The sequence below is a fragment of the Pleurodeles waltl genome, chromosome 2_1, assembly GCF_031143425.1.
Source record: "Pleurodeles waltl isolate 20211129_DDA chromosome 2_1, aPleWal1.hap1.20221129, whole genome shotgun sequence".
Taxonomy (NCBI): domain Eukaryota; kingdom Metazoa; phylum Chordata; class Amphibia; order Caudata; family Salamandridae; genus Pleurodeles; species Pleurodeles waltl.
In genome coordinates this window covers 668540458-668567178 of record NC_090438.1, presented here as the reverse complement: position 1 = coordinate 668567178, position 26721 = coordinate 668540458, and the positions used below count along the sequence as shown (strand labels likewise).

The window sequence follows — 26721 nt, the reverse complement described above, 5'->3', positions numbered from 1 at the left end:
TCATCTGGGTTCCTAGATGGGTTACAGATGTGTACCGGTGATTTACACGAGGAGCCATGTGCTGTTTAGATTTTTTCTGAGGGTAAGAAAAAATCCAAACAATGCTTGGCCTTGTTTGGTAGCACACATGTGTGTCTGTGCCCCAGCAAGGAGTCAGGAAGGAGTCAGACAGTGTTTGGATTTGGTCTTAGGAACAAGAGCATTTGAATAGCAAATGACTTGTTGCTGATACAAAGATGCACACCTACTTTGTTGTATATACATTTTAACGCTGTCTTTGGGCACGTTATTTTAGCATCTAAGCCTGCTGTTTGTGCCCTTTAGCATAGTTACATTTTATTCTGCTTTATTTTTATTGTTTTAGAATCTGTCACATTGTGGTGATGTTTTATTTTCTTTATCTAGTTGTTTTTTCATCTAAGAAAGCACTGCGCTTCTTAGCAAGACATTCTTGTCACTTTGTGCTTTCCTCAAGGCTGCAGCGAGATAGGGTTGCCGGACCAAGTAGTAAATGGCATCTCCAATGTTCACAGAAACACACACATCCTTACTTGGGGACATTTTCTCAGAACATCAGCTGTTTTATTATAAAAACACTTCTCTGTCCCATGCATGTTAGAGGGACATCCAGCCAGATGACTACAACCACATGCTGATTGATTGCTTGCTAAGACTACTTATTCCCTGGCCTATATAGGGATGGTGTCTCTGCAGACAACAGGCTTCTTTTGCTCAGGTATAGGGGATGATGTATTCCCAGGGTGTCCTGAAGGGCGGATTAGGACTTATCATGCTGTCTCTAACATAGCTTAGGTAGGATCCGCAAATATTATGCATAGTGACATGGTGGGACTTTTCCTATGTTTCACTTTTCTTGTCACCATTTTGCCTCTAGCATGTTTCATCATTCTAATTATTGCAATTCATGCCATTTTATCTAAGACACAGTTGTTTCAATAAATCCTATTGAACCATTTTCTGCCTCTGTTTGTCTTTGCATGTGTGAGACTACTGTAACTGAGAGAAAAGGATGAGATGTGATACACCACGATTTCCCTGAGAAGTCATCTTGTCATGCGCCCGGTTGCCACGAATCATCTCTGCTCTTGGACAGGTGTGAGGCGCTGTTAGCTGGCTGGAAATGGATTAGGCCGACAGTTGTCAGATGGTGTGTCAGATGGTGTGGGATTGGACTCAGTCCCCCTCAATTCAGTTGATGCTGCAGCCTGAACCTAGCAGCCTCATTAGGATAATGAGATCCCACCGACACCTTCCTCTTTCAAAATTGCTCCGCCATGCACAGTTTTTTCATCCAAAATGTTACTGCAAATATCACATTGATATTATCAATGATCTTATCAAAGATGTTATGAGTGTCGTAATTTGTGGGTTAATTAGCAGTGCATGGCAGGGGCGTGAGTTATAGTTACCTTAGCGCACGAGTTACAGTTACTTGAGGTAACGCTAACTATAACTGGTGAATTTCTATGGTTTCGTAGTTTAAAATGTGAGCCTAACTATAACGTCTCTGTAACCTTTGTTTTTTAAGTGAGTTTCTCTGTTTTTTTAATTCTATTTCCTAACTTTAACGTCCCTGTAACCTCTGTTTTTTCAGTGACTTTCTATGTTTTTTTAACATATAGTAATTTTCATTACTATACGTTAATCCAACCACTGTCACACACGGAGCGCCAGGCCCTGAGACCAACCCCCTATAAGCACCCAACCTTGCACCGTGCACGGCATTCGCCTATCTGCAGTAGGGGTTGTCCACAACGGCTGGCCTGCAGCCAGTTCCTGCAGCCAACGCCCCTAACCACCCAACCCCATGCTCTGCACAGCCCTTTGGCCGTTTGTGGCAGAAGTTGGCCACAGCCTCTCTGAGTGTCAGAATAGATGTGAGAGAGCGTATCTGGGGCTGAGAGTGGCTGTGAAAGTATCTGCTGGGTGTGAGTGTGCGTGCATCATTGTTTTAGTGGGTGCCTCAGTGTGTGCACGGGTCTGTGAGTGGGTGCATAAGGGCGTCAGTGAGTCTGTGAGTGGGTGTGTGAGAATCTGAGGGTGTGCAACCTGTTTAACATCTCCCGCTTTCTGAAACCAGAATGTTTGCTGTGGCTTAGCTGCAGCTTCAAAGCTACAGCTAAGCCATAGCAAAACAGCACTGTCCTGGGGGTGGGACATAGCAGGAGCTGGCCATGGCGGTCCCTAGGGCCATCAGTGGCTCCACGAGGGTTTTTTTTCTCCCACAGGTCCCTGGGGTTGTGGGGGAGGCTATAGGGCCTCCCCACATTAAAAAAGCATTTATGCCCCGAAGTGGTAGTCCCCGGGCGTGGGAGGGCCAGGAGCACCCCCATAACTAAAAAAGTGCCCCAATGTCCTGGCCCACCCAGGGGCTTATTTAAAAACAAGTGCGGGAGCCCGAGCTTGTGTTTTTTTATTTATTTTTACCACAGATTCACGAACCCGTTCCAAATTTGCTGTAAATTTTAAAATAAATGCTTTTCAGCCCTTGGGGGGGGAGGGTCCCTTTTCGGCCCCAGAACCAGAGCTAAGGGGTCAAGGTGTTCATACTCTGGCCCCTTTTGTATTTTTTATTCTTTTTTTGAGGGACTTGGCTTTAGTCAAGTCCCAAGATGGCTGACAACACTTCCCTTCCTTGTTGAAGTGTTCACAGCCAATCAGATCTCAGTACAAGATCCAAAGGTGTCACAAATCCTTTGTATCCCTAAATGTACACATTTTGGATTTTCTTTAATTTCTCTAAAACTACTAAATGTGTTTACACCTAAAGATAAAAAAGATCGCTTACTGGACCAGGACCTACGTTTCTGTCAAATTTGGTGTAATTCCGTCCAGTAGTTTCAGCGTTATCACTGTTCAAATTCTTGATGGAAAAATGAATGGGGAAAATGTGTTTTGGGACCCCCTTTTGCTCGGCCTCCCCACCCCCCTGACCCCGATCACCTCAAAACTTTCCAGTCAGAAGCTGAAGCCAGGCCAGGGGATTCAGGTAATTCCAGGAACTTCAAAGAAAGGTTCTTTGAAACTTGTCCCACCTTGTAGGATCAGGGCACCATGGTCTAAAAATAGGACCTCCAGATCCACTCTTTAGTTTACTACTAAACCTGTGGAAGGACTCCCAGAGGACTGCATGCTGCTGTGACTTGCTATGCACTCTGGCAGACTGCTGCTGTACCTGAACGGACTGCTTTGCTCTCTGAAGTCTGACTTGAACCATCAGAAGACAGTCCTGCTGTTGAGCCGTGCATCTACATCTGCACCCAGAACTACTTGAAATGACTCCATAGGCTAGTTTGCTGGCCTCTTGCTCAGAGCCTAAGGGCCATAACAGGCTCTAATATCTTGAACTAGCACCTGGACCCAGCCTGACTGAGTCCTGAATTCCCAAGTGGTCTCCATCCACTCCTGGCCCCTTGGTTGTGGTGTTAAAGATACCCAGATGTCCATTTGCCAATATAGAGGACCTTAACAAATTTGGCCAAAAAGTGCTCTGAAAACCAGGAGGAGAGCGGGACCAACCTGCTCGTCTATCCACCTGAGGTGCATCGCTGATCCAATTGACTTTGCAGCTTCTCCCGCTACATTCTTCTGCTTCATCCCACTGGATGTTTCAGCACCTAAGGAACTGATTTAGAGTTTGACAGAGGGGTTACTCCATCACAAACGTGACAGATATCCCGCCCATCCGCCGTATTACAAGTTCCATGGGCTATACGGGATATCACGTTTGTGACGGAGTAACCCCATCTGCTAAACTCTAAATCAGGCACTAGGTTTTAAGGTGAAAACATTCACCTTGGCTCCACTCTACATCCATCCGACAATGATGCTTCCTCCTTAGACACTCCTGCAGCTTTGCCCTGCAGAACTTCTAACTTCCAGACATTTTCTCTTCAAAAATGTTCTAAGTTCTACGGTTAGCACTGACCGGGCCCAATCCACTTTGTGTATCCAAACTAGGCTCCATCACGGCTGGTCTTAAATTTTGACTTTGACCTTGTCGTGCATGGTCAGATGACCGTGGTTGGTGCTTTTATCTTTTAGGCACCAATTTGAACCTTAGATTTTAAAGATTCATACTTTTGATTCTACTGATTTGATTTTTGTTGTTTTGGTGTCAAAAAAATTATTAAAATGCACTCTATTGTTCTAAATTGGTTTGGGATTTTTGTTGTGTTGTGTTTTTGCTTTATTACTTTTTGTGTGCTGCATAAATACTTTACAAAGTTCCTATAAGTTAAGCCTGACTGTTTTTTGGGCCAAGCACATGTTAATTTAGTGACTTTTTGTAGCTCACCTTGCAAGAGATTGTGATTGTTGCTTGACGAGAGCTTTGTCAATTCCTCACATGCGTCAATAGTGCAGCTGAAAGTTCCAAGAAAAGGATAGTATGTATTTTTGATATTGTGTTTTTGTATATAAATATTCTCTTCAAAAATAAAACCAGGCACGCATATAGTGCATTTACATCCTTACATAGATAACAATTCAAATAGGCATTTGTTTAATAGGTGAAACCCTACTTTGTTCTGCATAACATTTAGAATATGTTGCTCTTGGCAGGAGAAGCCTTCTTTTTTAGGTGGCATCTGCGTTCATTGATTAGTCCCTGAGCCCTGCTGCTGATTACAAAATCATTGTCCCTCATGTATAACACTCCTTAGAAAGCAGAATAGTCACCTAACTGCGTGAAGCATGACAGTAAAAGAGAAATAGTCCTCTTGAGCCCTGTCTATATATACCTATGTATATTTTTACAACAGTAAACAAAGACAGTTCTAGCAAACAGCTAGAGTTATCTGTAGTTAGGCGTAAAACTGGTTGAAGGCCATTACAAGCTGAGATTATACAAATCTAGAGGTTTATAACCAGGTTTATTGGACAATGTTGCTGTAAATACACAGCCATACCTATTTCTTAAACTTGTATTGGGACGAGGCGGAGGAGTATCTTTAAATTCCAAAGGTGATAGGCAGGCTTTTTGTCCACCTGTGAAGCATTGGCATATTTCATGATTGCTTCTTAAAAACTGCATGCACAATCTATGTTTTTACACAGGTTTGTTGAAAAATCGGGCTGTAAAATGCACAATTTGACCTCCTGCTTTCAACACTTGGAAAGTAGCTCAAAGGTAGTGAAAAACAGAGTTGTGTGTCACTTTCCACTGCTTTGCATTAAGGGCCATACCATAGGTGGTATATGGGTGTTATCATACACCCATCAACCACCCATGAATTTTGATGCAAAGACCTCTCTACTAAAAGAGGTAGGCAGGGATTTGCGCTCAAAATGTATGCCTTGTGGAGGCATTTGTAATGTTAGAGAAACGTTTTCTTTACTCCAAGGTTTTCGAACTTTGCATGTGCACTGACTGTACTTTACAATACAGATACAAAATTAGAAAAGTTTTAAAGTAAGTCTAGATATTGTATTTTGTCCTGGAAGGGCATACATCCAGTACAAAAACCTTTTATTGTGATCATGCACACACCCTTGCACACTAGAGAAAAACCACGCCAACAGATACGGCGCTGTTCTGCTCTCTCCTGTAGACAAAACATAGATAAAGTTGCTGTGCTGCGCTGCAACAAATGTAAATAAACCTGGCCCTAGATCTTCCCTTTTGCAGGATATGACAAAAATAATAATTTGTTCTACTATATTGTTTTTAATATAGTTTTTTAAACAAATATTTATTTTAGTTTTAGCTGCTTTTTCAGGTTTAAAAGAGAAACCTCTAGGAAGGACTGTTGTAAAGTTTTTTTAAAAAGAGGCTGTTTCCCTTTCACAGTTTCTTTAATGGCCACACTCATAAATAATGCACGTATGCTATGTGTCAGGTTTGCATATTGGGTTTCACCACACCTGGCCAGATGTTTTGCTCTGAAGATCTCAGTGTTGGCTTGTACACCTCCCGTCCCAATAGATAGAGGATGTGGCTGGGCTGAATCATATCAAGAGTGCTACAATGGCGTTATTTTTAGAAAACTTGTTTTTCTAACTCAGAACAGATGTCGGCATGATACAGCCTAATGTCTTCAATGTGGTTCTGCTGATTTACCGCCACAGCCCACCAACCTCGCTTTGGGCCTTGGGTTTTGTTTCTGCAGGTGGTGCGGCTATTTGTCTTTCCTTTGACAAGTCCAGTTTCTGAATAGCCACAAGCTTGGGTCTGTATTAACAAACTATTACAACTATCTCCACTGATGAACAACCTCTTGCCGAATCGAACTGAACAGAGAATCAATCTACCAATCAATCAGTTGACTTGTAGAGCGCGACTTGTCACACGCCAGGGAATCTAGGCGCTGGCAGGATCCCGTTCTCAGTCGAAGGGCCAGGTTTTCAATGTCCCAAGGAACTCATGTACAGTTGGGGATGTCCTGAGGCGCATTCTACATTAGGTTTTCGTATTCAATAAACCAGATCACCAAAGAAAAAAATGCAAGTCATTTTTACATCACTGATATTTGAGGAACATACCTCGCTGAATCTAGGACTTAATTTAACGGTCTGTTTTTTGTTTTTTTTAGGGGTGGGAAATGGAATACAACTTCCAGTAAATACGGTTCCTCCCCATTTCACTTTCCACATTTCAGAATGGGGATAACGCAGACAGGACATTTGCCCCCAGACCGCACCCCTCCCGTTCCCCATTCTGAAAAGCTCACCAAATCTGCCAGGGTTTACCTGGCTACATTTGTGTGGGGAAAATTGTGGCATTGCCTCGTCAGATGTAATCTCAATTCGCTATTATTGGACCGTTTGTATTTTTTGCCTTTTTTCCAAATAAACGCCTGCACCAGTAAGTGGCATTTCTGAATTTGTGTTGAATAGAAACTGCGGTTGCTCACTATTTGAGTAGAATTCCAAAAGGGGCGCAAATTTGCAAAATATAATTGTATTTTGTAACTTTGCACAGCTTTTGCGTAAAAAAATGACACATATGCAGCACTAAAAAAGTATAAATATAGGCCTTATGCCTAACCCCATTGAAGTACATATAACTGCAACTTAATTGCCATCATTTGGTATGGCGGGCTCTGCTTCTGCTTTCTTTTGCTACCTGCAGAAAGCAGGGATCGTCACAGACATGCAGAGATCAAAGTCCATCCACATCCTGCATTTCAAAAAAGGAATTTTAAGAATGTCCATTAGAGCCACCGTGAACAACCATTTTATCTGCAGGATTTGGACTAGCTATGAACAGAGACATATATATTAATAATGTGCATGTTCACATTCATAGTGCATGTACAATTCACGGTTGGCCCTGGCACCAAAAAAAAGTGGCCGTCATTAGCGAATCAGAAAGCTTAAATTGTGGCCCACATGTGCAGATCGGGGCACTTATGAACTTGTAACACCAAACTGTATACGCGCTTTGCTACGTATGGGAGACTGCATGCATGTGTGGTTGCTACAGGCAATTGTTTTGAAAAAGAACTTGAGTGAAAAGCGGCCCACCAGACCAACAAGCATTTGCAATGCAACGGGTCTCACATTTCTCCTAGTTAGAGCTATTAGCAGTTGTAAACTCCCAACCAGACTTTTCTTGCCTCATTAAATGAAAAAAAGAGCACCATCGCGCTGCTACAGTTCACTCATAGTGAAACCTATCAGCAAAAGTGCAGTTATCAGCTTAACCTGCAAAAGTGCAATTAACTATGTAACAGGGTCGATGTCATGCAAAGTTCTCGACTTCTGCCAAGCGAGATCGTGCTGCGAAAAAAGAGAAAAAGTAGTCCACAAACCAGACGGAAAACAGCGAGCCTCGTATGTTTTCAGTACTTGGTCGCTGCGCTTGAGGACGGCTAACCACTGGAAAAGGCATGACGTATGCATGCCTTCCACTAATGAAAGCAAGCAGATTTTAAAAGGGAAGCCCACGAACCAATGAAAGACACTGACGTGACATGGACTGGGCTCCGAGCCCTTTTCTAACTACTACAGTGTCTTGCGAGCAATAAGCATGCACAAGCACATGCTAGCACAGGCTCGACCCTAAAAACGCCCAAGCACACCTGTCAGAGCAGCCCTTCTGACACTGACACACTGCCCTATAGGCAGTGCTTAGTTTGTAAATAAAAATGTGCTGGTGTTCAAAGCTCTCCTCTGGAACACGTGGCTGCTGCAATTACATGTGCGAGCACAGAATACTGAGGCAGCGTAATCCTGAAGCCATCTCGGGCCTCTTTAATCCATTTACAGCCACTTCCTGTCCCTTCAGCTCACTCTTGCAGCTTTCTGCTTTCTCCCTTTGTGACACTTTTCGGTTTTTCTCTTCCTCCGTCCTTTCCATGTCTGTCTTTTGCTTGCAGTAAATGCTTGAGGTAGAAGAATAAGTGCCGGCCCTCAAAAATAAGTGCTGATGTTCCCCACCCCGCACCAGAAAGCACTGGCTCAAAATAAGCACTGCCTATAGGTCAGTCCGATCCTGTTGACTTTTTAGCTTGTAAAAACCCGCCAGAACTGCAATGGTCCATACATACAACTGAGATACAAGACCGGAACGTGCCCTGAGAAAACCAGAAAGGAGACGCCAATTATGAAAATGCATTGTTCTCTTTTATTAATGCATGAAGAGAAAGAGTCATTAGTATGAGACAGAAAATTGGAGCTCCATTACACCTTAAACCACAAAGCACATGTTGAAACAGGATTGATGTTAAGATGGCAGGTAGTTTTCTTGGCAGACTGAGGCTGTCCACTCCTCCATTTATGTCACTCAGAATTATTAGCACGGCGGGTTGATGATGACGAATGCTTAAAATTCTTCTAAGGAGACTAAAAAAGAAATATTTAATTAAACGTGAATGTAGCATGGCCTCGCCAGAACACATTTATTCTCGGAAGCATCTAATGTTTTCTATTTAATTGTTTAAAGTGTTCATTTAAATAGAGCCAAACTGGCCCATGACAGCTTTACAATGTGAAAACACACATGGATACAACCTTCAGTTGGAGAAATTAGAAAAAGAAAGAGAATAATAGGAAAAAATAAAACTCTAAATTGATGAAATTGATAAATAAACGTTCTGGACTATAAATAAGACACAGCAATGAGAATACATTTTCGAAAATAAGAATAAAGACTAGCATGCTAATTTGGATGAACAATTCGAACAAAATCCCTAAATTAAATGTAAATTATTTCGAAAGATAACTTCTCCATATTGGATGAGAGTTTTTTTTTTTTTAAAGTAGCTTTAACCCTGCTCAGAGGCAAGAAACATACTGGCATCTCACTATTCCATCATAAATGTAAAAATTATTAATATCGTCAAGCCATTGCCCAGTGGGAACCCAAGATGAGTTTAGTATGGAAGTATTAAAAGTATTTTCCTTTTATTAAAACAAATATTTTCAAACAATGTTTAAAATGATTTGGAAGGTGGCGCTTCTCCAGAGACTTACAAACAGGGAACATTGATAGTTTTTCCCAAACTAATTAAACATCCAGCACTGGGTGGTTCAAATTGGTGAACATAGATTATGCAATTTTCGTGGATGTACTTGTGACTAGTCTGGAAATAATTATGCACCATCTAAAAAACTCAAATAAATGGGCTTTATCACAAATCGGCAGGACTCGACTAACACTGACTTCTCGATGACACTGCAGTATGCCACAAACAATTATCCACCATCTTTTACTGTAATCTCAGACTCTGAAAAGTACTTCGACCTGGGGGGCTGGGTGTTTCTTTGGCAGTAATAAACGCTATAAAATGTTCTCCCCAGTTCACCAGATGATTGTACACTTCTTATACTGATTCCTAAGTTAAGCTGGTTATCAACAGTCAGGTCAGAAGACAGGTAAAATCAAAATCCAAAAGAGTAGCCACCAAGACTAGCTGGTGTCTCCACCTGTTTGAGGTATGTAGAGAGACTCTGGCCAATATCATTAGGATTAAATATGTCAAAACTAGTATTTTGAACAAATAATGAACAATGCTTGTTCATACCAACCATATATTAGCATTCATGCAGGTTAATTTTCAAAACAATACATAAATATTTTAAATAATTACACAGACAACTCTTAGACCAAATGTATCTCAATTCATGCATCTAGATAACTGCCACTCATGGACATGCAAAAGCTAAATTTAATACCACCACAACAATAGCTGGAGGTGATAGTGAGCAGTGATAATTATTGTGCAATCTAAACTGTTTACCTCTTCTTGTTAAAACAGAACACCAATTGAAACATTGGCATAAGTTGATATTAGCATTATTTGGATAGATCACTATGCTACAAATAATACTTTAGATAAAATGTTATTTTTTCATTCATGGTCACCCTCTCACACAATGTATTCTAAAAAAAATCACTTGTTTAATAATGCTTTTCATACGGAAAGGGAAATGATTCACATTCAATAGAAGGCGGCTAGTGTAGACACTTGGGCTTCGACAAACCCAATCAAACTGTATCTTTGACTTACTTCCAATGAGGTATGCTGCCTAAAAAAATCCTTAAAAACATCCTTTCAAGACTTCTGGAACTTGTGACTTTCCTTCAAATTGTCACTGAGCTTCTAATTAAATCTCAGAACCCTAAGTTTTTTAAAGAAAATGTCATTAAAGTTGATTTAGCACCTACTTTATTTTGTAGATGAATACAAAATTTTTAGAAAATCTCCAGTGTGAACCCTTAAGTGACATTAGCACCTTCTTTGGAATGCTGACATTGGGTGAACCACTAAAAACATGTAGGGCCCCATTATGAGTTTGGTGGATGGAAAACTCCGTCCACCAAACTCCCGACAGAGTGGCCGCCACCTTTGCGGCGACCTCCCCACCGGGGCTATTATGGGTTTCCTGCTAGGTATCCTAAGTTTCCGCCCGCTGGCTTAGCGCGAAACAGGCTACAGTATTGTCTACGGCTTGTAATCCAGCCAGCTGCAATGATGTAGTCTGCAGGGTGCACCAGCACCGTTGCAATGTTCAATGTCTGCACAGCATATTAAAGCAGACAGTGAACATTGTGATGATGCTGGTTGGGGGGGGGTCCTGCCCTGCCCTGTCAAGTCCATGTGGACCCCTGCACCTGTTCTCTACCAGCCTTTTCATTGTAGTGCTACCGCCATGAATTCACTGGCAGAGAACAAGGTCTTAATTCCCAGGGCAGCGCTGCTTGCAGCACTGCCCTGGTGGATTAAGACGTCTGGTACCGCCAGACCGCCAGGATTCAAGATCCTGGCAGAGCTGGCTGTTCCCTGGCGGTCTGATGTCAAAGGTAGTAATGTGGCGGTCGGACCGACGCATTGGCAGCAGTCCACCTCACTCGTAATAAGGCCCTTAGGGCATTATACACTCTAAACATGCACAACTAATATCTGCCAATTTTGGGGGAACGTACCTGATCTGCCAAACACCAAATAACCCATTGAGCATTCTGGCATTGACTACTATTATTTACCTTAATTCTAATGCCAGTAAGCTATTAATCGATTGGTAAAGTTGGGAAGTATGTTTCCCCGAGGGGTGAGAATGGGGAAACAGATATCAATAGGCCTAGTGCCCATTGCTGCTAATCATTTACATTAGTTAATTGCTGTTTTTTCCTGAAATCAAGTCTCAGTGGAGTGTATCGACTCAATTCTGGCATCTGCCTTTTATGTAAGCTTACATTTTACCACATTTGCTTTGCATTTGCCCTCCACTTTTCACTTTTATGAAGACATTTCTAAAACTATTATTTATATTGATATCGGTTTTAGGACATATCATTTAGCTACCTTATTTGTCCTCAGTGGAAGTAATTCTGTAATGACTGCATGCTTTGTCAGATTTATGCATACAGCCTGTACCTTTAGAAATTTGCAATTTAATGGAAACTGGTTTAATAAGAATGTGATATGTTTTAAAGGAATGTAATATTATATATGTTTATTAGTCATTATTTAATAATTTCTTGTGTATTAGTTATTGATATAATTATTTACTGTACATTGCCATTGATTTTAATTAATAAGGGCAGTTTATGTGTAATTTCTAATTCTTTTTTTTATTTTATACCATATTTCTTCAAAGATTACTTCAATTGTGCATGAAGACCATGAAGCAAAGCAGGAACAATAACCAGAATTGCCTGAGGATTGGGCACAAAGGTCACATGATGGCCAATTAACTAATATTACATGTTCCCTTCTGGTAATATGTCGCATATATGATAGACTATACAGGTAATTAGGTTGTAAAGACCACAAGGTTGTGTGAAAGAAATAGGTAGAGAGATCTGTGATAGGTTAAACATCTGTCTTTTACCAACTCTACAGCTGTATCACATCTTCAAGCATCTGCCTTTACTACACTTTTCCAACTCTATGGTTCTATCAAATATATAAACATCTGCCTTTACCGATCAGGATACAAATCGTTATTTTGCTAATTTAGCTTTGGAGATTGGTGGTAATGAAAATTCCTCCAATTTCTAGAGGAAATGCTAACTTTAGTGGAAAATACTGTATTCCCTCCACCATAGTCTTCCAAGTATGAAGGAAATTGAGCATGTGGAATCCCCTCCCGATTGAGCATTGCCTACAGTAGATATAGGATTTTCAAATACCACAACATTCTTAATCAGTCCCTTAAGTTTTATTTACCAGGAATCATGCTGAGACAGTCAGAAGACTTACCTGAGAGGTCGTGTTTCTTAATAAATCCACTGTCAACTGAAAGACAAAGGAAAACACTCAGTCTGCGTCTTCTTCTGCTGCTCATTGCTGATAATGTGTGTTGTCATAGATGCACAGGAATATAGATCTATCATATGCTAAATCTGCTCATAAAAAGGTTGTACTCAGAGAAACCTTAACGCACACAAATACACCTTGGGGTGGTTTCTAAATGAAAATCTGCTCAGATACACAACGTTCAAATTCCATATCATTGTCTTCTACAGCCCTGGTTGGGTGGTGCTACTGTCAGTCATGGAAGGAGTCAGATAGTAGAGGGCAATTGTAATATTCCAATTGTTACCTGAGCAGTTATGATAAACAAAGCAACAGCGTATACTTCCACAATTCTCTACACTGACCCGTCATCGTACCATGACCATGCTCTGGAAGGATCACATCTGGGAGCTAACGGTGGGATGTTTGTTCTCTAACTCACTGAATGCCTAGCTACAAACGTGACGTCCCAATAGGAGGCAAAGCAGCATTAACCCTGTTCCAACACAAATGTACCAGCACCCTTCAGGTAATAATAGTCTAGATCTGCCAGTCCCATTATGAATAGAAGGTGATTCACCTCCACGATAAGCCAAAGACAGGTCTGTCTCTGTTTCTGTGGGGCTGAAACAGCTTTCAGAGTAATGAAGCTGAAGTCAGCATGAACAACACTCTAGTACTGAGACCCTGAGGCGCTGCAGGACTCAGTCATCTCTTTTTCGAGCTCCACATCTCTGCATTCTCTCTGCAGTCAGAACACGGATAGGTAGACCTGTATTTTATTATGTCTCTTATGTGAGGGTACTATGCTGAGAGAACCTCCAAATGAGCACATTTTTGGTACCCATGAAATGCACAGGAAGATTTATAGGGATTTGTCCATAACTGTGAGTAGGTGTGAGCACCAGAATCTGTCTCTTGCAGACTGAGGTGCGATTGAACAACTTTGCCTGTGTAATGTATATTACAAGAAGGTCATCGAAAGAAGATTCTCAAATCAGGCGTGAGAGTGCATGGATCCACTTGTAAATTCCTGCTTCCTTTCTGGCTTTTTTTTAGAGTACTGGTCGGTGAGCCTGGCTCAGATGTTCTTGGTGAGAATACTTTAGAAAGAGACAGCGATAGCGAGAGAGAACAAGGCCAGTGAGAGAGAGTGTATGTGTGCATGCACACGCGAAGGGTAATGACAAAAAGAGACAGGCAGCAAGATTTTCTAGTTGTTCTTTTTGTTAGGGATACTTTTTTATACTTTTATTTTCTAAAAATGGTGACTCTATTTTGGTAGGAGGAAGTTGCACAATTTTTGATTTTAAAGATATTTGTTTTCATTAGACTTAGTGATCGGAGCTGACGATCCCCAAAAGCTCTTCAATAATATTAAGTGATGTGCTGGGAGTGAAGGTGAATCCGGATATCATTGAGAGAGGACAGCTTGGTGGTTCGCTAAGGAACCTGTGGTCAGACTTATGAAGATGTGCCACAGCGCAATGCAGCAAGACCTTGCTGTGCTACACTGCCTCACATGGAGAGGGCAGGAATGTCCTATATGTACTCAAATATGGCGTATTCCTGCACTCTTCCTGTGCTGATGTACACAGTGCAGCCTAGCACCAGCCTGGGCACCCTTGCACCATTGTGGAAAGGTGCCTGACTTACAGGCAGGATTGTTTTCGTGCAGGGACACCTTTCTGCACAAAATAATGCTTAGAGGCTGTTTCCTCTTTCTATGTGTGCTGAAAAATGCAGCACACATAGAAAGAGGAAAACACTATAACAAAATAAAGTTATATCTCTTCACTGCACTGCCCCATGGGTGGCATGCCTTTTTGAAGCATTACCAGATTTACTAAATCTGGGAATGCACCAAAAAATCCATGGTTGGATGTGTGGGAAGACTCATGCGCCATCCATGGAAAGATTTCCCATGGCAGAGTAATGCAAGGCAGTGACTTACTCCAGATTTACAATGCCACATAGAGCCTTGCAAGGCTCTGCATGGCACACTAAATCTCACTTAAGGCTTGTGTTGCCCTTGCACCACCTTGCATGTTGCAAGGGCAAAGCAAGCCCTTGATAACTTTGGCCCCAGATATTCAAATTCTTGTGTTGACTGAGGTTCATTATATAAAAGACCGTCAGTAGATGTCAACAATTGAGAGAAAATATTTTGGTTGTGGCACTAGGTTGCCAGCAAGGGCAAAGATAGTTGCATACGTCACTGAAGAGGTTACAGTGAAGCAAATAAACTGCTAAACCAATATCAGCATCTATGACAGGATTATTAGTTTGACGTCATTCTAGGGCTGCTTGGTGGGGTGGAAAAGCTCAAGGCCACCAGGGTGCCTTTCAAAAATGTAAAATGTTGAGCAAAGTTGTTCTTATTAACCACCTGCAACATCTGTACCTGACGCATATAATCTTGTCTTCTATCTTGGAGCAGTGAGGAGGAAGGACATCGGACCTATCCATCCACTTATTGTGGCTTTGCACCATGTGGTGATCTATTTCGGACTACGTCTTGCTCATTTAGGCGGATTTGCCACAGGAAATATCCCACAGCAAACACCACACATGTAAATATCCCAGGTGAATTCATCTGGTAAGCTTTTGGTGCAGGCAGAAACCACAAAGAGACCTCAGCCTTGATTTACAAAGGGTGTGCATCACTGTTGCGTCACTCAAGGTGATGAAAGGCAACTCAGGCCCTTAAGTCAGATTTACTATGGCACACAGAGCCACCGTTCATGACTCTGCATGACATAGTAACTCTGCAGTACAGCAAGGCAGTGGAAGTCACTACCTTGCATTGGGAAGGCATTCCAGCAATGAAGTGTGGGCTTCACGTGCAACCACCCATGTTATTTGGCACAATCCTAGGTTTACTAACAGTAGTAAACCTGAGAATGTGTCAAAATGCTTTGCCTTCCAAGGTGAGGTGTAAGAAGGAGAAATATGTTTATTTCTCCTTAATTTCGCTCTTTCTAAGTGTGCTGCATTCTGCTGCACATATAGAAAGAGGAAAATGCATCAGAGGATTGTTTTGTACACTATAGTCCCCCTTCCTGCTCAAAAACAATCCTGCCTGTAATGCAGGCATCCTTGCACCATGGCGCAAGGGTGCCTGTTTTGGCCCTTGGTAGCCACACGTGTGCCAGCACAGTGAGAGAGCAGGAGTGCACCATATGTAATTAAATACATTCCTGCTCTCTACATTTAACAAAGTGCAGTGCAGCAAGTTTTCTTGCCACTTTGTGCTGCACTTCAAATATTAGTAAATCTTGCCCCTCGTGTTTATCTTTTGCTCTGTGCATAATTCTCCTGTTCCATATCCGCCTTTGGCTACTCTGCATGACATACTACCCTGTGTACTCTTGACACCTTTTTTTCAGATACTGGTACTGCTCAAGGCCTTGTCTAGCTAACAAACACACATGACACCAACGATCACTGCCAGTCACCTACTTTGATGACCATGCTATCTTTTTAGACCCATCTGCTTGGGGTCTCTAGAAAAAAAAGGAATGGTTGCAAATGTACAACAGAAAATAATGAGAGGAGAAACTCCAGAGCCCCACCCCATTGTTTTTTAAGAAAGTGTTTCACATGTGAATCCAATATGCCCAGTGCTTAATTTGTAAATTAAAGTGCCGGTGGCCAAACAGCTGCTCAGAAGTCCATCGCCAGTTCTATTAAATATCAGTGCAGGGAACACCAAGTCTGCGTAGTCTGGAAACCATTTCAGACCTCTTTAATTGACTATCAGACACTCTGTGCCCCTTTATCTCACTTTAGCAGATTGCAGGTTCCTGCTTTCTCCTCTTGTGAAGGTGTTTCCCTATTTCTCCTTCTCTCTCTTTCCTGTTTGTGTGTGCTTCCATCTCTTTCACTAGGGAAATGTCTGATGAGGAAAGGCACGTGCTAGTCCCCAAAAATGAGTGCTTGTGTTCAGGGACATCTTAAGGATGTTGGGAGCCCTGGGCCAAACGTATTTGGGGGGATTGTCAAAACAGCTTTGAACTTATGATCCAATTTCAGCTCTTTCACACCCTCTTTGGACAGATCACTGACAGTGCACAGACACACTCATCCAAATTCTAAATGTACAGGGAGTGCAGAATTATTAGGCAAGTTGTATTTTTGAGGATTAATTTTATTTTTGAACAACAACCATGTTCTCAATGAACCCAAAAAACTCATTAATATCAAAGCTGAATATTTTTGGAAGTAGTTTTTAGTTTGTTTTTAGTTTTAGCTATGTTAGGGGGATATCTGTGTGTGCAGGTGACTATTACTATGCATAATTATTAGGCAACTTAACAAAAAAAAAATATATACCCATTTCAATTATTTATTATTACCAGTGAAACCAATATAACATCTCAACATTCACAAATATGCATTTCTGACATTCAAAAACAAAACAAATACAAATCAGTGACCAATATAGCCACCTTTCTTTGCAAGGACACTCAAAAGCCTGCCATCCATGGATTCTGTCAGTGTTTTGATCTGTTCACCATCAACATTGCGTGCAGCAGCAACCACAGCCTCCCAGACACTGTTCAGAGAGGTGTACTGTTTTCCCTCCTTGTAAATCTCACATTTGATGATGGACCACAGGTTCTGAATGGGGTTCAGATCAGGTGAACAAGGAGGCCATGTCATTAGATTTCCTTCTTTTATACCCTTTCTTGCCAGCCACGCTGTGGAGTACTTGGACGCGTGTGATGGAGCATTGTCCTGCATGAAAATCATGTTTTTCTTGAAGGATGCAGACTTCTTCCTGTACCACTGCTTGAAGAAGGTGTCTTCCAGGAACTGGCAGTAGGACTGGGAGTTGAGCTTGACTCCATCCTCAACCCGAAAAGGCCCCACAAGCTCATCTTTGATGATACCAGCCCAAACCAGTACTCCACCTCCACCTTGCTGGCGTCTGAGTCGGACTGGAGCTCTCTGCCCTTTACCAATCCAGCCACGGGCCCATCCATCTGGCCCATAAAGACTCACTCTCATTTCATCAGTCCATAAAACCTTAGAAAAATCAGTCTTGAGATATTTATTGGCCCAGTCTTGACGTTTCAGCTTGTGTGTCTTGTTCAGTGGTGGTCGTCTTTCAGCCTTTCTTACCTTGGCCATGTCTCTGAGTATTGCACACCTTGTGCTTTTGGGCACTCCAGTGATGTTGCAGCTCTGAAATATGGCCAAACTGGTGGCAAGTGGCATCGTGGCAGCTGCACGCTTGACTTTTCTCAGTTCATGGGCAGTTATTTTGCGCCTTGGTTTTTCCACACGCTTCTTGCGACCCTGTTGACTATTTTGAATGAAACGCTTGATTGTTCGATGATCACGCTTCAGAAGCTTTGCAATTTTAAGAGTGCTGCATCCCTCTGCAAGATATCTCACTATTTTTGACTTTTCTGAGCCTGTCAAGTCCTTCTTTTGACCCATTTTGCCAAAGGAAAGGAAGTTGCCTAATAATTATGCACACCTGATATAGGGTGTTGATGTCATTAGACCACACCCCTTCTCATTACAGAGATGCACATCACCTAATATGCTTAATTGGTAGTAGGCTTTCGAGCCTATACAGCTTGGAGTAAGACAACATGCATAAAGAGGATGATGTGGTCAAAATACTCATTTGCCTAATAATTCTGCACTCCCTGTATGTTACATCTCATATTCAGGGGCGGTGGTGTGTGTTTTCAATATTGTAATACAGCAGCAGCTCAATAACATTATTGCAAATAATCTCTGTGACACCCATCCATTTCTCATATGTGAGCTCCTGTGTTGATCTGAAAGAAACATTTTTTATGGATGTTTCATGAAACATAAACACAACATTTCTCTGCATAATGTCTGTAATAGCGTCTCACACGTCACCCACATTAAACATAAATTAAAGTAAAACGGTACTTAAAACAATCTATTTAACAATTATCCAAGGTCATCAGGGTGAGTCTGTCTCTGCAGATCAAAGATCGCTCTGTCAGGGTGCCACTGCAAGGCTGGGGCCCTAGGCCAGAGCCCACTTGGCCCAGGCCTTAAAACGTCTCTGCCGGTGACCCTAACTGGCAACCACCGACTCAAATAATGTACTGCCTTTGCCCCATTTTTGCTGTATGGAAGCTGTGTCTGCTTGCACAGTGATGCAAAAGTTAAGGAGACCTGCTTAAATGGAAATCCACCGTTGAAGGCACTCGAAGGAAACCTCTGCATATGCTCACCTGTATAAGTATACTCGTGGCTATTCACCATTGGCACTCACAGAGCCCTGGTGAACGATGGAGTAGAAAGCAAGGTGAGTGATTGCCAGTGCCCCAGATTGATTCAAGCACTTTCTTCATTGGTTGTGCAAGTGTATCATATCTTTTCAAGCTACGTAAATGAAACTTGTAATTTTGAATTATGCAATTTGCTCCTAAAATCTTGATTTTTGAAGAAATATATAAAGTGAAATGATTTCCTACTGCAAAAATTCTGACAGTTTAGGACTTAGCAGAGTTACTCCTTTCTTACACTGACATTTCTAATGTCTCGCAAAAGACTTGGCAGGACGAGCTTGAACATTAGTCTGTGATGGATTTTCTGATTATTGTACACCTTGGATGGTGATGGTGCAAGCCACTAGCATCCACAATTCATTGTATGTCTTCGGACATCTTGCAGTTCTGTGGTAGCTGTTTGTGCCAGGCACATCCTTCATGTCCTTGCCAAGCTCCTTCATTTTGCCATTTCATGCAGCCCCCAAAGAGTATGCACTCACAGTGGTGCAAGGCAATATGTGTCTTACAACTCAATCGTACCCAATGTAAGTGCCAACGTCTTCTGTTGCAAATCCTGGACAATAAAATTCCAAAGTCCTCCTCTGTGTTTGGTGCTTGTCTCTCATGTTATGTTTTTTGTCTGCCGGTATTAAACGAGCACACTTCCTTCATAACGAGAGGTAGATTTAATAGGCATACAGTGCACAGATTGTAGGGGTTCTGCAAGTGGTGCTGCCAACGGATGCCTTATTGCAATAGAACTTCTGGTCACAGTGTATATAGAAGGTTGCTCTGTGCCGCAAGTACTGGTATATCTTCTTGTGGATGGTTTGGTGCAGGTTCAAACACATGCTTACCCACTACTCCCTGTAAAGTGTGTCTAGGGCTTATCATAGTGGGCGTGTGGCATTCACCAAGGCGGAGGTACATAGCCTCATCTTGGTTATCATCATGACCATTAAAATATCCTTTGCTGATGCCAGATGATAAGGAAGGTATAGTTGATGTGGTTGCCATGTGGAGATGCTGCTCTTCTACACCAATTGACAGCATCCCAGGCCAAATATTCGCTTATCCCCAGGGACAGCGGGTTACCATACATTCAGGAAACCCATCCCCTGTGCCACCACCAGAACTCGGCACTTGCATATTTACATCTGTAACTCCTAACACAGTCTAGTGCTGTGAAGGTTGACTTGTAAACTAATGAACTTACCTGCTGTCTGGTGGTGTTCGGACTCGATGAAGTATGGCGGATGATTGAGCCTCTGATCCAATGGCATTCAATGTTGTAGTCACTGTTTATGTTTCAGTGAATATTGAGCAATCTCCTCCAATAAGTTCAGACAGTAGAGAAGGTGTTTCATTTTCATCTTTTTAACAAAATATTTTCTCAAGCTTCCAAACACTTGAGAAATTCAACAAGTATTCAATAAATGATATCCTCGATAGTTCAGAGTTAGTTTCTTATCGATTTGTAGAGGAATATGCAAAACATTTCGGTAACATGGACACAGACAAAAAGTAATCATGAACATGACATACTATACCTTACCATACTTTAGGCACGAGCGAGAATTTGTATTTTATGAGGAGAATGAAACAGAAAGAGTGAAAAAGGTTGTGGAGGTGGCAAGTAGATGGGATGGAGAGGTGTGAATGCTGAACAAATCTACCAAATTCTATTTTTACAAATATTTTACAAAAAACATATAGAAGCAATACATTCCATTCTCAGGACATTGTACGAGGAACATTATAATAGCCGGGGTGCTTACATGAACTGTCGAGTTTCTTAAATCCACCTTCAGCTGAAAATAAAGCAGAATAATGGTTATTTCTGAGGAGTGATTACAGACATTTTTTAAACTCAGTATACCATGTCAGTGTATAGATCGATACCAAGCGAAGTCGACTTATAAAACACCAGACATAATTAAAATGTTATGAAGCCTCCACTAATGTCCTTCAAACCTCATCTGTTGCACTTGTGGTACTGCTTGGAGCTTTGTCTGCACTGATTCAAATCATTATACACACTGACGCATGTACATGAACACAGTGGAACATTTAGGCATGTTTTTTCCATGTTCATCTCTTTGGTAATTCTTAGTCATTCCCAGGTAATTTATCAGTATTATGCATAATTCCGAAATCCACACTTTCTTGTCAGATCCTCATTCGATGAGGTCTGTCTACAGCCAGGAAACAGACACCCAAGATAGCCTCCCAACTTGCATGCTTATGACTTTTAGTGAGGTTATTAAAATGTAAAGACAAAGCATGTACACATTCATACAGTAGCTGACCTAAAATATGAAAGACACCTCAAAGAAGCAATGTGTGAACGAGGTTTACCCAAACAAACCAATGGCTAAAGTGGTGTGACCCACAACTCTTCTCTGTATATTGTTGTATTGAAATGAGCTCTGGTGGACTATACAGCGAATATTATCCGCAGCTAGACCTAAAAGGTGCCATGTAAGACCCTTGCATAGCCATAAAGCTTGTAAGCAAGTATCCGCCCCACGCCAAAAAGAGAGGCCCTAGGAAGTGGTCCTTATTTTTTTAATACACATCTGTTGGCAGGGTACTAGACCAACTGAATCTCCGAGACACCTCACTTATTAAGACCTGTAATGTGGAACAGGGAAATGGGTAGAAACTGGTAAAATCCACTTTCCTTCTACAATCTGATGTATTTTACATTTGATGAAGTGCACTGGAAACTTTGAAGAAACTTTTAACTTACAAGTGAAGCTGTAGCGGGCTCCTGATAGTGCCTCAACTTCAGGAAGTCTGTAAAAGAGTGAGCAAATTGATCTTATTGATTGTGTTTTCTTATCACATGGGCCTAAAACAGCCTACATATCTAACAATGTTTTTTTAACATGTGACCCATTACAAACATGCATTTCCTTTGCTAGCATTGTCATGGGTATGTGCAGTTGGTATTTGCACAGTAATCGCGAGAGAATATCTAAATGATAAAAAAATATTTTAAAAACAAAATTTCATTGTTATGAGAAAGAACTCCTCTGCGTTTTACAACAGAAATGTATCTAATTAGAAATATAACATGTCAATAGTTTATTGACTAGGTCAATGAAACGACATCCATGGGATGAAAACCACAAAAATTAACTGTACCCATTGCTTAATTTGAGTTGGTGGTTTTTGGTGCGCAGCCCTGGCACTTAATTTTCAACACCAGCACTTATGACGGTCTGCCACATGATGGCACTGTTTGTTTATTTTAGAGATGAGTACAAAAGTTGTTAATTAATTCAATGTACATTAAAAATGAATACTACTTGCTGCCCAAGCCATTCTTATAGCTTTAGTGGCCTGAAATAATCTGAATTGTCGCACTTGTAGGAGTGTGATGGTTAATAGTTGTGTTAGTAGCACGGTGGTGTCATTGGCAGTGCTTGCAGGATAAATGCAGTGGTCTCCTGACAAGTTCCCCGGCCCTTATTGTGTTTTTTTACAGATTAAATACAGTGCCTCAGCCACCACATTGCAGGTTGAATCGGGGCAGTGAGCATTGGGGAGAAAATGGGTAAGGGTAACCTTGTGCTTGGAGAGGTGAACAAAAAGTTAAGGACTTAGTACAGATATAAGTGTTTGACAGGAACCATGCATATTCCAGCTTAATGAAAGAATGTGTACCTAGTAATAGCCCTAGGAATTTACATGGCAAAAAATTTTGCACTCGATTTTTCACCCAAACGTATGATGAGAATTGCCATTTTTTAATGTTTCTAAATATTGTTTTACATTTACACCTGAATTCTAACTCCATATTTCAAAAAATACCCCCCATCAGTTCCCCAACAATAAGCCAAACAGTCCTCAGTGGACACTCAACTATGGTATCAGCGAACCAGGCTGTAACTTAGAGCGAAATTAAAGGGCAGTGCTTGATTTGTAAATTAAAAAAAGTGCAGGGGCACAAGGTTTATCATGGAAAGCCTTATACTGGTGCTGCCAAATGGCAAGTTGGCTAAATACCTAAGAAGCCTGGATTTGCCTCTACTTTATGCCTACACTTCCTGTCTCTTCCTCTCTCTTTTGCAGGTATTTTCTAAATCACTGCTTTATAATCTCGTCATTGTTTTCCTATTTTCTCTTGCTTCTTTTTCGCTTTTGCAAGTGTGATGAAAAACAAGTCTTGGTTTCTAAAAATGAGAGCCAGTTCCCACTATCTGAAACCGCTAGCACAAATTAAGTATTGATAAATGACAAAGTGGGTGAAGGTTTACAAGCCCATTTTAATGTTGCAATTTACAGGTCAGCGTCTGATGGACACTTGGGCTGAAGTGACATTCCATGTTTCCTAGACAGCTTGGCATCACTCTCCATTGGAAGTGTATACTGCATGGAAAAAACGCAAACAGGTCAGACTGGCCCACTTACTGCAGATCTCCTCCTTCCAAAAGCTTCCTGTAGTTGGAGATCTCCACGTCCAGTGCCTGTTTGATGTCAAGCAGCTCCTGGTAGTTCATGATGACTTTGTGAAGCTCTACTTTTCCAGATTCGATGGCAGCTTCGTAGCTGGCAATTTGGGCCTGGGACTCTGCTATCCCCACGCTAACACTGGCTGACGCCTCTGCCAGCCTGCTCTCTAAGGCGTAGTTCTGTGGAACGGAAATGCATAGAGGCAGAGAGAATTAGAAAGGTAATATGTAGTAGGAGAGAATGTGGGTAGATGAAGACAAAGAAAATGAGACACTGAAAACATTGAACTGAAAAAAGACAGGAGAATGAAGGGAGAAAAGAAAGAAGAAAGACAAAATGTACAAAAGAAAAAAGAGGTAAATAATAAACAAGGATGAGAGGAAAACAATAAATAAATAATACAGACAAAAACAAGCAAACAAGGTTGGAAAAAAAAATCAGCAAAGAAAAAATAATAAAGAAAGTCTGTCATTTGAGAATTTCTTTTAAAAGTTGGGATAATATGGTACCCCAATTTCTTTTATAAATCAACTAAAACTCAATCACGTTCATAGTAACTTTTCAAAGTAATTCATGTAAACCTTGCATCCTTAGGAGTGCAAGCACCAGGCAAGAAGGCTAAGGGTAAGCCTATCTCCCATGTTTTTTTAAATGAGTTCTTTCTGGCACATCGAAAATGACGGTAGCTGGTCAGATGGGCCAGCGCTGCTCAAAGTGTTAGTGATGTTAATGATGTTACACAATTAGGCTACAGCTGATATTTGTGCCAGGACAGATGACAGACTAAAACAAGTTTCAGATTGGCCCTAAGGGGTCAGGGCTTAATTATTACACAGGTTACACATAGTGGCATCACAGGTCTACCAATTTCAACATTGTCCAAAAAATGCATTGATATTCTTTTTTGCTTGCAAGTGTCACAAAAATGAAAAAAGTCTTCAAATGAGATTTCTCAAAATGATCCCCTCAAACTAGGCAGTGGAAGCAATAAGGCGCAGAAAACAGAGAAACATCCACAGTTGCACAACTAGAAGTGAATGTATTCAAGGTGAGATTTAATGCTCAATTAAAATGAGACACGATTAGATGAAGCAATTTATAAAAGATCACACAATTTGGTCAAGTGAGGAAGCCAGGATCCTATTCACATATATACAATATATGTAATTGCATATCCTTTACTCTTTTTCCCCTAAAATGAAAGATTCCCCTAAAGTACCTCAGTTGTCTGTTTAAGCCAATAAAGTTATCTCAACAAAGAGCAAAGATCCAAAGAAGGAGTAAGGATTAAAAGATGCAGTCTTTTTTCAGTAAAGTCATATGGAGTGAATAACTAGGGTTGTCACCTTTGTTGAGAATAAATACTGGCCATGCTCATGTTAAAAATACCCATTGTCTCATAGAGGAATGGTGCTGCATGATTCAAATATAAATCCTGTCCAACCTTGCAAGCAACATAGCACATACCCCTAATTACCCTACGGAAATATATTTCCATCTTCTCTCCTTTGGTCCCCACTACTTCTTTGCTTTCATTTATATTAACACTTCAGTACTTTTTTTAGTCTCAAATCTAATCTCATCTGTATGCTCTTCCATACACTTCCACAGTGAACTCACCCATTATCACATAAGTGGTATTTCATTCACTCCTCTGACGACTTCTGAGTCGCTTGTCATTAAGTAATCCCTTCACCCTCGGTCTTCCTCACCTATGCTCTCTTTGCACTCTGTGTTGACCTTTTATAAATCCCCTCATGTGATCGTGTGGAGCGGTAGAAGCTGCTTAGAGTGACCACCTCTGCCCAGGTCATTAAGAACAGTGTTTTCAGTCCTGAACTTTTGTGTGATAGCCTAATGCATTTGATGAGCCTGATTCACACAGGTACATTTACACGTTTATTTAAGTTTACTCCTCTTTGGTATTCAGAAACTACAAGTTAATTGTAAGTTTACAACTGCAGAGACTCCGTAGTCGGGGCTGAGAACTCCACACATAAAAAAACAGGTCTATCCTATCTGAGCACTTCGTACTTAAAAAGATCATAGGGGCGTCCAGAGAGGCTTACTGACCCCGCTTTGTGACGAGTTGCAAAAGCGAGGGGTTCAGACAGAGAAGTCCAGTGACTGAGTTTTAGTTCCTGGCATTATGGACTTCCCCACCCCAGGCTCACTTTGCTTATGAGAGTCATCAATAACACTCGATGGTATGGCTTTGCCAGTCTGATGATGTCACACAAACAGCTGGTTTGTTTAAGAGACTTTCTTTGCCAGCGTGACAAGGCAGGTTGAAGCTAAGGGATGCACCGGCTCGTACTGGCATCTTTTGTAATAGAAAAGTAAGGAAGGCAGGCTCACGATACCCACATCAGCCACCCACCACTGAGAGAAAGTATACATGAAGGAAAATATTATAAATAGTGTTTAATTTCAGTCTGCAATGGTTAGGACATAGATTTATAGTGAAGGACATAAATCATTTTAAATTGTGTATTCCTAAGCCCTTATCACAGAGGTCTTCAATCTGGGGGTCGGGACCCCCAGGGGGGCCGTGGAGTCCTGGAAAGGGGGTCCCGCAGTCACCCAGCCGATCCTCAAAATGCCTCAGCTGAACTTTGAGCCTCCTGTGCTGTGAAAGCCCCACAGACAGCTGAGGCCTTCCCAGGGCGACTGCTTCCTGAATGAAATGCAAATGTGCTCTATGAGCTCATCTGCAAATGTAAAGGGTGCTTGGGAGCAGCTTTAAATGATGGAATCACTCAAAGCTTTGGGACGACAAATATTTATTCTTTTTGAGGGTAGTGCAAAGAGTTACCAACTGGGCTGTGAAGTGCCTGCTTTTAATTGTAATTGTATTTCCACAGTGCTTACTTCACCTGGAGGTGTTGAAGGGACAGCTATTAAAAAAAAAAAGTATTGCATATGCTTTTAAATCTACATTTTGGAACCACAGTTTTGTCTTAAACCTTTTTGTAGTGGCCTATCTTATACTGTGTGTAATGCAAGTATAAAATAATGCCTCACATATTCACAGTGCTTTCTGTCACAGTCTGTGACCTCATGGCACTAAAAATACACAAGTCACTATTCTCAACTGCACTAACCAAGATTTCGTTCTGTCGCTCTCTGTTTACACGCAGACCTCTGCAGTGCATTAACTAACAGAGGTTTCATAATGCACTACAGTGCATTTACCAATAAGTAACAACTTTCTTTTATTTATTTTTCATTTAAGCTGGCTGTTATTTTATATGTAGCTACCTGACAGTGAAAGACCTAAAACA

General features: G+C 41.3%; 1 protein-coding gene and 1 long non-coding RNA gene across 2 annotated transcripts in view; one reads left to right on the top strand and one right to left on the bottom strand.

The window, feature by feature from the left end:
- Nucleotides 1–12666, top strand: part of LOC138267432 (uncharacterized) — a 275076-nt gene extending 262410 nt beyond the window's left edge. Inside the window, exon 4 of the long non-coding RNA XR_011199801.1 lies at nucleotides 12067–12666. This is a non-coding gene — a long non-coding RNA (uncharacterized lncRNA). The remainder of the gene's footprint in view (nucleotides 1–12066) is intronic.
- LOC138267423 (thread biopolymer filament subunit gamma-like) overlaps nucleotides 8568–26721 on the bottom strand; it is a 40296-nt gene continuing 22142 nt past the window's right edge. The window contains exons 6-10 of the mRNA XM_069216357.1: nucleotides 23396–23616; nucleotides 21729–21775; nucleotides 20755–20787; nucleotides 12672–12707; nucleotides 8568–8808 (exon numbers count right to left, since the gene is read on the bottom strand). Coding sequence (XP_069072458.1) covers nucleotides 8789–8808; nucleotides 12672–12707; nucleotides 20755–20787; nucleotides 21729–21775; nucleotides 23396–23616 — 357 coding nt within the window. The 3' untranslated portion in view covers nucleotides 8568–8788. The remainder of the gene's footprint in view (nucleotides 8809–12671; nucleotides 12708–20754; nucleotides 20788–21728; nucleotides 21776–23395; nucleotides 23617–26721) is intronic.